Source organism: Caenorhabditis briggsae (assembly GCF_000004555.2).
Source record: "Caenorhabditis briggsae complete genome, chrII, whole genome shotgun sequence".
In the NCBI taxonomy this organism is placed as follows: domain Eukaryota; kingdom Metazoa; phylum Nematoda; class Chromadorea; order Rhabditida; family Rhabditidae; genus Caenorhabditis; species Caenorhabditis briggsae.
The window spans coordinates 759616-771146 of NC_013486.2; the positions used below are offsets into that span (position 1 = coordinate 759616).

The 11531-nt window shown below is 37.0% G+C and overlaps 1 protein-coding gene and 1 non-coding gene across 2 annotated transcripts in view; one reads left to right on the forward strand and one right to left on the reverse strand.

The window, feature by feature from the left end:
* Nucleotides 1-6817, forward strand: part of Cbr-sym-2 — a gene marked incomplete at both ends in the record, with an annotated part of 15947 nt that extends 9130 nt beyond the window's left edge. The window contains 8 exons of the mRNA XM_045241688.1: nt 1022-1053; nt 1989-2146; nt 3043-3207; nt 3728-3733; nt 4074-4312; nt 5453-5923; nt 6007-6024; nt 6623-6817. Coding sequence (XP_045091712.1) covers nt 1022-1053; nt 1989-2146; nt 3043-3207; nt 3728-3733; nt 4074-4312; nt 5453-5923; nt 6007-6024; nt 6623-6817 — 1284 coding nt within the window. The remainder of the gene's footprint in view (nt 1-1021; nt 1054-1988; nt 2147-3042; nt 3208-3727; nt 3734-4073; nt 4313-5452; nt 5924-6006; nt 6025-6622) is intronic.
* Nucleotides 6818-8611: 1794 nt separating this feature from the next.
* CBG28800 lies at nt 8612-8683 on the reverse strand. Its single transcript has one exon. It is a non-coding gene (tRNA).
* Nucleotides 8684-11531: the final 2848 nt, after the last annotated feature.

An 11531-nucleotide genomic window follows, 5' to 3' on the forward strand; every position in this document is an offset into this window, starting at 1 on the left:
CTAAACTTCAAATGACTGTATCTCGGCTCCCAGATGAGCTAGAAAATTTAAAGTTAGACAGAAAGATGTGAAAATTCGAAGAAAATCATTTGAAATAGAAAACAGCAAAGGTAGATTGATTTTTTAAAAATTTTGAACCATTTCCACAGTTTTCGCTATTTTCAAACAATGCCAATGACTCCAATGAACTGAGTTTTGATCGTTTCGGAAAACGATTTTTCTCAATTTTTTGATTTTCTGAAAAATGTATTTTTTTTTGGCAAAAAAATAATTGGAGTTCTTTTGGAAACCCAATTGATCTTTCGGTCTTATTTTTTGAAACTTCCTTTTGCAAAAAAAATTTGGGAAATTTTCAAATTCTAGAGATTGAAATTCGAGGTCCAGAAGGCCAAAAGTTCAATTCCTACCTAGGTTAAAATTTTTCGCTTTTGTGTGGAGTTTGGAAAATTGGTTTTCCTAGTTTTAAAATTGTTGAATCTTCATCTTTCAGAGTTTCAAGATTTCAGAAATTTCGAAAATCCAAAATTAATTTTTTTAACATTTTTTAAAACTTTGAAATTGTGAGGATTCCAATAAAATCGTTTTTTTTTGATAATTTTTTCTAAAAATTCTGATTCCCATTCCCTTTTCCAGCCCCCTCAAAATACTCTAAAATTTCATACACCTTCCCATTGATTTCTCTAAATCTCCGCTCTCTCTTTTCTCTCTTTTTCTGAGAAAATCAAAAAAAAAATATATATACAGTCTCTCTCTTCATATAAATTTCCATATATTCATTTCCATAACCATTTGCATTTTGACACGTCCCTGGCACCCCCCAACCACCTTCGCTCTCTCTCCCTTTTTGGCTTTTTTATGCTTTTTTCCCGATTTCTCAAAGAAATATAAAATCGGAAAAATAAAATATCACCGAAAATTTTATCACCCCGCAAAGACCCACTGCAAGATACCGTTTCCCTTTATGATCCCGTTTTGGTGGTGCACCTAGCTCCGCCCACCGACTCCGCCCACTTTTCTGGAGGTGGCTCTGTGTCAGCCGCCCTCTATGGGGGTGTCAATATACGTGTATATGATATTTTTATTGAAAGAGAGAAAAGGAGAGAGAGGATGTTTTATTTTCTGTTCATCTTTTTGGAGCCACTTTTTATTTGAGTCATTCATAACATTCGGTGCCTGTGGAGCTATTCGTTTGGGCTTTTTTAGGCTAAAAAAGTGTTGAATCTTCAACTTCAATTATCTCGATTTCTGTAAAAGATATCAAAAAGTTGTCAACTAATAAAATGTTTGTCATAAAATTTCGAGCATTTTATTAATTAAAAACTATTTATTATCTCTTATAGGGACCGAGATAATTGAGGTCAAAGTGGCCTTCAACGGGACTACATCAGCCGCCGGCCTCAACTGCGTAGTTGGTTACTTGAACCTTAATTATCTAAACTCTTGTGAAAGATATCAGAAAGTTGTTAACTGATGAAATGTTTGCGATAAAAAATTAAATATTTTGTTAGTTTAAATCTTTTTGATATCTTTCACAGGGACCGAGATAATTAAGCTCAAAGTAACGAGCTTTCCGGTTAATGCTTGCTTGCACTTTGAGCTCAATTATTTCAATTTTCGTGAAAGATATCAAAAAGTTGTTAACTAATAAATTGTTTGTCATAAAATTTTAAACATTTTATTAGTTGAAACCTTTTTGATATCTTTTACAGGAACCAAGATAATCAAGCTCAAAGTGGCGAGCCCCACTGATAATGTGCCGACGGCTGACCGCTGGCTGCTGGTGGAGTACGGTAGCTACGTGGAAGGTGTTAACACCTTGACCACTATGCAGTATCATTTGTTTCAAAATTTACACTTTTTCTAGCTACCAAAAAAGACCAAAAGAGCACAGACACACCCTCCTTCTCAAAATGGAAATTAAAATTTGTCACTTTCTTTTTTCGGTGAATCACTTTCTTAAATTCTCTCGGAGCAGTTTTAATAATCAGAAAAGAACTCCCACTAGACGGAATGGCGTCAATTTTTTCAAATTATCAGCCAAGGAAAAAAATTCGAGCAAAATTTATTTTATCGATTTTTAGACCCAATTTTTGGTCGGTTCTGAACAAAAAAGCCAATGGGAAAATAAGAAAAAAACCATTTTTATGTCTCCCTTTTTTCTCGATTTTCCCATGAATTTGTTCGCCTTTTTTTGCCTTTTCTTTTTTTTCATTTTTCCAAAATTTTGAAAAAAAAGTTCTTTAGTTTCTCCTAGAAACCATTTTTATGAGATTTTTGAGAATTGGTTGAATTGGATTTTTCAAAGTTTTCTGACAATTTTGAGGTCCAAAATTTCCAATCTAGATTCAGAAGATTCGAGAATTCAAAAAATCGGGTTACTGTAGAAAATTTCGGATAAGTTTGAGCTACAAGCTGAAATAAGCCCCTAGGTCACTGAAAAGTCGAGCTCTTTTCCCAAAATTTTCATTATTTTCCAGAAAAATTTGGAGGATTCAAAAAACTGGATTACTGTAGAAAATGAGTTAAAAATGCCCTTAGGTCACCAAAAAGGTAATTTTTGCAAAATAAAAATTTGTAGCTCGATGACGTAGAGTACACATTTTAAGATGTACTACCCCAACCAATGACACTTCCGGTGTCCTGGGGTTGACAACTTTGAACCAATTTATCTCGGCTACTGTGAGAGATGTCAAAAAGTTGTTGACTAACGAAATATTTCTGATAACAAGCTTAACATTTTATCAGTTGACCCCTTTTTGATATCTCTCACAAAAAACGAGATATCTAAGTTCAAATTTAAGGGTATGAAAAGTATTCTAAATATTAGCTCTTTCCCCCTCTCTCTCACTGTATGTACACGTACTATTATTATTATTATTATTGATAAGTGATTGGTGTCCCCACACAAAAATTCGTTATCAATAGAGTGGGGTGTGCGTTGCCCGATTGATAGATCTTTACATTACATGTTTAGAAGTTTTAAAAACATATTTTAATTAGAAAAATTGCAATTAGCAAAAATTCTAATAACTTTCTTTATAGGCTCCTCCGCCGAAGCAATGGATTTCGTGAGCGCCAACGCGGTGATTGTCAGAATGCGTGGACTACCGTACGACTGTACGGATACGCAGATTCGAGCCTTCTTCGAGCCGCTCAAATTGACCGAGAAGATCCTGTTCATCACGAGAACCGACGGGCGTCCCACTGGTTGGTTTTTTTTTTCATTTTCGTACAAACAATTCATGGGAGAAGGATTTTAATAGAGGAATCACGTTCAGCTTGTCGAGGGCTTCAAAATGAGTATAAACACGACTATGTTCCTTTGAAGTTGAAATTTGACTTTAAAGGCGCATAGCCGGGTCCCAAAATTGAAATTCCAGGAAAGTGGGCCTTGATTATACTCATTTTGAAGCTCTCAATGCGATGAGTTTAAAAATCTAAATACCACATCAGTCTAGAATTGCCTCCGATTAATCGGGGTGTTAAGGTCCAGACACAAAATACAAAGAAAAATACGGTTTTATACAAAAATAATATTTATTATTCCGTATAATTAATAAAGAACAACAATATCACCAAAAGATACTTTAGACAAAACTCTAAACTGACTTAAATCGTCCAAACTGACACAACTAGCTGTTCAAAAACTAACTCTAATTCAAACACACCCGGTTGGCACGCTTGTCGTTCGTCAGCCGAACAGCGGAGCGTCGTTGCAAGCGCACAGGGAACTGCAGAAAGGGTTTGGGGGTAGCTCGCCTGTGCAACTCTAGCTCAACAGGCGGCCGAACGGACTATAAACGGATTACAAACGGGCTAAAACCGACTCAAAAACTAAAAGACCCTCAACTTTCTTTAAGATCAATATTTTTTGACAAAATTAATTGGATATAATATGAAATTTTAAGAGCTTCAAAATGAGCATAAACACGACTATGTTCCTTTAAAGTTGAAATTTGACTTTAAAGGCGCATAGCCGGGTCCAAAACTTGAAACTCAAGAAAATTAGGTCATGATTGAACTCATTTTGAAGCTCTCAACAAGGTCAACCCAAACAATATAATTATTTCCAGGTGACGCCTTCGTGCAATTCGAAACTGAGGAAGACGCCCAACAGGGTCTCTTGAAGCATCGTCAAGTCATCGGTCAACGTTACATCGAGCTGTTCAAAAGTACCGCAGCCGAAGTTCAACAAGTCGTCAAACGCTGTAATCTCATCAACAGCGCCCCGGTAGTCGCCAATGCCGTCGAGGTTTCAGATGAGAAGAAGAAAGACTGCGTTCGTCTTCGAGGACTTCCCTATGAGGCTACGGTAAGTGTGACGACGGTGGATTATCTCGATCCCTTTAAAAGATATAAAAAATATGTCAACTAATAAAATGTTGGGAATAATATGACAGACATTTTATCAGTTAACAAGTTTTTTGCATTTCTCATAGGAACCGAGATAATTGAAGTTAACGTCTTTAACTTAAAGACGAGGTTCTTTTTTTTTAAGAGACTATGGTATCATGGGGTAAATGGGGAGGTATGATGGTGTTAGTTGGTTAGCGGTGTATTCATTTTTTCACAAAATTTGGGATTCTCATTTCTCTACTTCTATATATTCAAGGGTTGCACATTATCTGGTGGGGCGCTACACTATACCTTTTTTTCCTTATACCATATTTTTCTGGACTACCCTAGACTCTAACTTTGGCTTCAATTATATGGACTCCCATGGAAGTTTTTCGAAATGTTAAAATTAGAAAAATGTTTAGCGTAACATGCCGAACATTTTTATAGTTCACAAAATTTCTATATCTTCAACCCGGGCCTAGATAATTGGGGTCAAAGCCGGTGGAAGTTTGGGTATTGCCTTCTGTTGATTCTATTTTTTTGATTTCATACCATTTTGGGGAAAGTATAGGAAAAAGGTTATTTAGACAGATAAATATCTACAAGCGCGACTTGCAACTCGGTACTAGACGATGGTTAAACAAACTCAAGCAATGAGAGCAGGTGAGAACACAGTGCTACTATGTTTAGATGATCGATGAAGGGGTTTTTAATAGCCATAGTCTTGCCCAAGACATGCTCCAAATTCATCCGCGAAAAAACTTAAAGGGCAAGGTGCCCATAGGATGCCATTGCCCCCATAATTTGGGGTTCAAGGGCTCAAACCGTGAGACCTCCCCAAGTCGCTTGCCAAGATCTACCTGAGCCGACTGAAATGAAAAATAGAGAGAGAGAGAGAGGCTCCTGGAAGCCGAGATACAGCGATTCGAAGTTTTGGAAATGAGAGACGCAAACAAGGACACACTCTAACTGTCTGCGTCTCTCACCTCCAAACATTCGAGGAGCTATATCCCGGCTTGTAGATGAGCTAGAAAGCTCGTTTTTGGACTAAAATGCGTAGTTTTGCTCGCAAGACCACACTTTTGATATCCCTCCAACCATACCAGTATTTCAGGTCCAGCACATTGTCAACTTCCTTGGCGACTTTGCCAACATGGTCAAATTCCAAGGTGTCCATATGGTCTACAACAACCAGGGCAACCCATCGGGCGAGGCGTTCATCCAAATGATTTCCGAACAAGCGGCAGCGGCAACCGCCTCAGGCGTTCATAACAACTTCATGTGTGTCGGAAAGAAGAAGCGATACATTGAAGTGTTCCAATCGTCTGCTGAGGAGCTGAACCTTCAGCATCTAGTGCACCAACAACAACAACCACAAGCCGCGCCACAGGCTCTCGGATTCCTCGCACACCTTCCGCCACCGGCTCCAGGAGCACAACAAATCTGGACCAGCTATCCGTCGCCACCGATTTCGCCGATTTTGCCAGGACAGGTCACTCAATTGATCATTTATGGGATTCATTTGAGCATCGGGGTGCCAGAGTTGGTTGCCAACTTCACTACACCAGATCATACTGTGGAAAATGTACGTTTTTTCAATAAGAGAAAAAAAACACGCGTTTCAGTCCAAAAACCAGTTTACTAGCTCATCTAGGAGCCGAGATACAGTCGTTTGAAGTTCAGGAGGCTAGAGACACAGCGTGTCTCGTTGTCTGCGTCTCTAACCTCCAACTCCCAACTACTGTATCTCGGCTTCTAGATGAGCTAGAAAGCTGGGTTTTGTATAGAACCGGTCTCCTGGGAGTTGAGATACAGCGATTTGAAGTTTGGGATGCGAGAAACGCAGACAACGAGACACACTGCGTCTCTAACCTGGGAAACTTCAAAATCGCTGTATCTCGGCTTCCAGGAAAGCTAGAAAATTGGTTCCTACTGTAAAATACTCAATTTAAGCAGTAATTTCAGGTAGTAGAGTTTTCAATGTTAAAAAATCTAAAAATGAAAAATCTGAAAATTTGAAGTGTTGCAAAGTTTTATAATTATTGAAAAATAGAGAAGTCGTGTTCTAATTCAGCCAAAAAGTGATTTCTCTAGGCTGCCTGCGAGCCGAAATACAGCGATTCAAATATTAGGAGGCTAGAGACGCCAGACGACGAGACACACTGCGTCTCTAGCCTTGGAAAATTCAAATCGCTGTATCTCGGCTCCTAGATGAGCTAGAAAGCTGGTTCTTGAACTAAAAAAGACATGAAAATTTGAAGATCTCTAATTATATTATTTTCAGGTGATGTTCACTCGCTGGCCAACGCACTTGTGTCCAGGAGAGGCTATCCTCACACTTCGCAGTCGCGCGGTCCCAACTCAAACTGCTCAAACGTCTCCACTCTCTCAAATCTCCCAAATTTCCGCCTATTCCCACCATCACCATCCAACTGGACTCCCACCAAACTTTCCACTTCAACCAATCTTGATGGAATAAAATTTTTGAACCTTGCTGGCCTAGAAAAATTTCTAGGCCACGCCCTTAAATCCCTCTGAAATTTAAAATGTATTTTGAAACATCTTGCCTCCATCACAACCACAACCACAATTTTCCTCCGATTTTTAGAATTTTTGAACGAAAAACATTTTTTTTTCAAAAATTTAGAAAAATTCAAATTCGCATAATCTCTGCGTCTCTCTCTCTCTCTCTCTCTCCCTCTCCATTTGTCCATCCCATGTTTTTTACAAAAAAAATTGTGATTTTGATTTTTTGATTTTTGACCAAACTGAAATTTCTAATTTTAAGAAATTTTGAAAAAAAATAATTTATTGTATTTTTTTTAAGTTTTGTGATTTTTAATTCTGTGATTTTTACTTTTGCCTAAATTAATGAATAAATTCATTGTTGACTGAAATTTTTTCCGGATTTTCCAAATTTTAGATTCAAAGTTCCGATTTTCAGAATCTCAGAATCTCAGAATCTTAGAATCTCAGAATCTCGGAATCTCAGAATCTCAGAATCTCAGAACCTCAGAATCTCAGAACCTCAGAATCTCAGAATCTCAGAATTTCAGAATCTCCGCATCTCAGAACCTCAGAATCTCAGAATCTCAGAATCTCAGAATCTTAGAATCTTAGAATCTCAAAATCTCAGAATCTCAGAATCTCAGAATCTCAGAACCTCAGAATCTCAGAACCTCAGAATCTCAGAATTTCAGAATCTCCGAATCTCAGAATCTCAGAATCTCAGAATCTCAGAATCTCAGAATCTTAGAATCTCAGAATCTCAGAATCTCAGAATCTCAGAACCTCAGAATCTCAGAATCTCAGAATCTCAGAATCTTAGAATCTTAGAATCTCAGAATCTCGGAATCTCAGAATCTCAGAATCTCAGAACCTCAGAATTTCAGAATTTCAGAATTTCAGAATTTCAGAATCTCAGAATCTCCGAATCTCAGAATCTCAGAATCTCAGAATCTCAGAATCTCAGATTCTTAGAATCTCAGAATCTCAGAATCTCAGAATCTCAGAATCTCAGAACCTCAGAATCTCAGAATCTCAGAATCTCAGAATCTTAGAATCTTAGAATCTCAGAATCTCGGAATCTCAGAATCTCAGAATCTCAGAACCTCAGAATTTCAGAATTTCAGAATTTCAGAATTTCAGAATCTCAGAATCTCCGAATCTCAGAATCTCAGAATCTCAGAATCTCAGAATCTCAGATTCTTAGAATCTCAGAATCTCAGAATCTCAGAATCTCAGAATCTCAGAACCTCAGAATCTCAGAATCTCAGAATCTCAGAATCTTAGAATCTTAGAATCTCAGAATCTCGGAATCTCAGAATCTCAGAATCTCAGAACCTCAGAATTTCAGAATTTCAGAATTTCAGAATTTCAGAATCTCAGAATCTCAGAATCTCAGAATCTCAGAATTTCAGAGTAAAAAAATTAAATTTTTCAAAAATTCTAAAAACTTAGAATTCTCGAAAAAAATGCTCCCAAATGAATAAAAATAAATCTTCTTGGATCCCTTTTTTGGTCCAAAAATGTCCCAAATACATTTTTTTTTTCTCCCAAAAAAGGGACCAAATTCTTGTTTACCAACACAAAAAGTTGGCAACTTTTGACGCATCCCACCCCAATTTTGCTGGGATGCTCCTCCGAAAAAAAAAAGAAAATTCGTGCTCCAATGAACACATAAGGCACTAATGCGACTTTATTTGATGATGTTGAAGCCCAAATATGCTCTAAACCCCATCCCAATGCTCCTCACAAAAAGCCAAAAACCGATAGGTTCCACCGAGATTTGAACTCGGGTCGCAGGATTCAAAGTCCTGAGTGCTAACCGCTACACCATGGAACCGCACGGCGTTGAGAGAGGCGCGAGGCGTATATGAACGGGGAGAGGCAGGTGGACAAGAGGAGAAGCAAGGGAGAGAGAGAGAGAGAGATGAATTTTTGATTTTTGCACCTCGGCAGGAAACCAGAAAATATTCATTTTCTTCCCTTTTTATGTTTTCAAAGCTTCCGAAAAGATTCTAGGCGTTATTTTCACGTTCCCTTCAACCCATTTTTCATAAAACTACGAAATAACAAGAGAAATAGGGAAGAAGGAGAGAAAAAAGGTTTAAGACTGGGATTAAAATTGGAAGCCGTCCCTTCATTTTTGCAACACACAGAGAGAAGTAAAAGGATTGGAAAAATGAGTGAAGAGCGTTTTGTTTTCGGTTCTGCTCACTTTTCGAGATTTTTCGCTTTTCAGAAGAGTTTTGAGCGATAGTTCGAATGTATAGTCACTAAACCCTCCCCGGTCCCAATTATGTCAATTATGTCAATTTCCAAAAGGCATATTCAAAATGTATTATTGAAATATTATAGACAATAAAATTTTACACATTTTATCAGTCAGCAATTTTTTTTGCATCTTTTATAGCAACTGAGATAAATAAGATTAAAATCACATCATGAAAATGTAGGTATTACTCACTTTGATGCGTATTATCTCGGTCCCTGAAAAAGATACAAAAAAGTGGTAAACTAATAAAATATGTATAACAAATTTTTACATATTTTATTAGTTGACAGTTTTGTTGCAGCTTTTTTCAGAATCGCGATAATTATAATTGAAGTGAGGGGCTGCCTGCGACGATGTGACGGGTGGCCAGTCTCGGGTCCGGTTCTTTGACCCTAATTATCTCGGTCCCTGAAAAAGATACAAAAAAGTTGTAAACTATTTAAATGTGTAAAATAAAATTTTACACATTTATTAATTGACAATTTTGTTGCATCTTTCTTAGAACTTGAGATATTTACGATGGAACAAACTAGAAAAGTAGGAGCACCTCGATTATTTAGTCATTCGATTTAGCAAGCAAAATTTTACGTTTTTTATGACTACGAGTTTTGTCTCGTTAAGCGCTTCAAATCTCAAAATTGAAGGAATATCTTGAATCCTGTTTTTGAACTACCGTAGCCACCAATAGAATTACCCCCCCCCCCCCCCCTCTTAACTTTGAACCCATATATCTCGATTCCTGTGTAAGCTATCCAGAGGTTGTCAACTAACAAAATATTACTGATATTATGATAAACAATTTATCAGTTGACCATTTTTAGATATCTTTTAAAGGAGCCGGGATATATGGATTCAAAGTTGCTGAGCTGCGCGGTCGCTTGCCAATCAATGGTTAGAGCCACAGTGTGTCTCGTCGTCTGACGTCTCGAACATTCAAATTTACTATCAGTTTGTTCCTCTTACATTCTACACATTTCTTTTTAAAGTTCAAGTTTCTAACTCTTCTAGAAGCCGAGATACACTCCTTTGAAGTTTAGTGGGCTAGAGACGCAAACAACGAGACACGCTTCGTCTCTAACTCACCCAACTTGCGAAGAGATATAACTCGGCTCATAGTGATCCAAATTTGATTGTTTTTGAACCTACTTCAAGCCGAGATATAGCTATTTGAAGTTGGCAAGGTTAGAAACGCAGTGTGTCTCGTTGTCTGGCGTCTCTAGCCTCCGAAATCGCTGTATCACGGCTAGAAATGATGTGGCGTAAAGACTACGATACATAATCCAGTGGGTAAACACTATTACGCGAAGTTGCGTACTCCGTTCAAATCTAATTTCTATACAAAAAGTTCCTCTATTCCTCTTTTCCCTCCCGCCCATCCCCATTAGCAGAGCTCTTTAATTTATGCTCCTCTACTACTAACAAGTACTCCTTCTTCCTTCTATTCTGTGGACCCTTTTGTTATGTCTCTTCTCTTGTCCCTCTTTCCATTTTTTCCCGTTTTTTTAGAGCCAAAAAAGAGTTTGGTCCCCTCTAGCCAGGCCCCATCCGAAAACACTTTTGCGACAAGTTTATCACTTTGAAATGGATCCCCCCTCTTTCCTTTTTTCTATCTTTTTTGGTTTTGTTGACGCTGTGTCAAAGTGCGAAGGCTTCTTTGGTCCCTAGAGAGATTTCGGAGATTTTGGAGGAGCCCGAATAGTTTTGGTTTTACACAAATTTCAAAAAAAGAGAGTTGGTGTCTCTTTTGAGGCTTATTGAGTTGATATTATACTGTTTTTATTGAGTAGCTTTTTGAAAAAATGTTTTAAATTGGATTAACAACTTTGAGCTCAATTATCTAGGCTCCTATAATAGATATCGAAAATTTGTCAACTGATAAAATGTTCATCATAATATCAAAATCATTTTATCAGTATTATATATATTTTTTGAATTTGATGATTTTTTTTGTGTCAAAATGTTAGAATTTTTTACCGAAAACTGTCTACCCAATTCTCAAATGCTCAAAATTTTCAATTTTTTTTTTGAAAATTTTAGCCAAAAATCTGATTTTTTGCTGAAAATTTTGTAGTAGAGAATCGATATATTTTTTGAATTATTTCTAAATTTCTGAATTTCTGATATTCTGATATTCTGGATTTCTGGATTTCTGAATTTCTGAATTTCTGAATTTCTGAATTTCTGAATTTCTGAATTTCTGAATTTCTGAATTTCTGAATTTCTGAATTTCTGAATTTCTGAATTTCTGAATTTCTGAATTTCTGAATTTCTGAATTTCTGAATTTCTGAATTTCTGAATTTCTGAATTTCTGAATTTCTGAATTTCTGAATTTCTGAATTTCTGAATTTCTGAATTTCTGAATTTCTGATTTTCTGAATTTCTGAATTTCTGAATTTCTGAATTTCTGAATTTCTG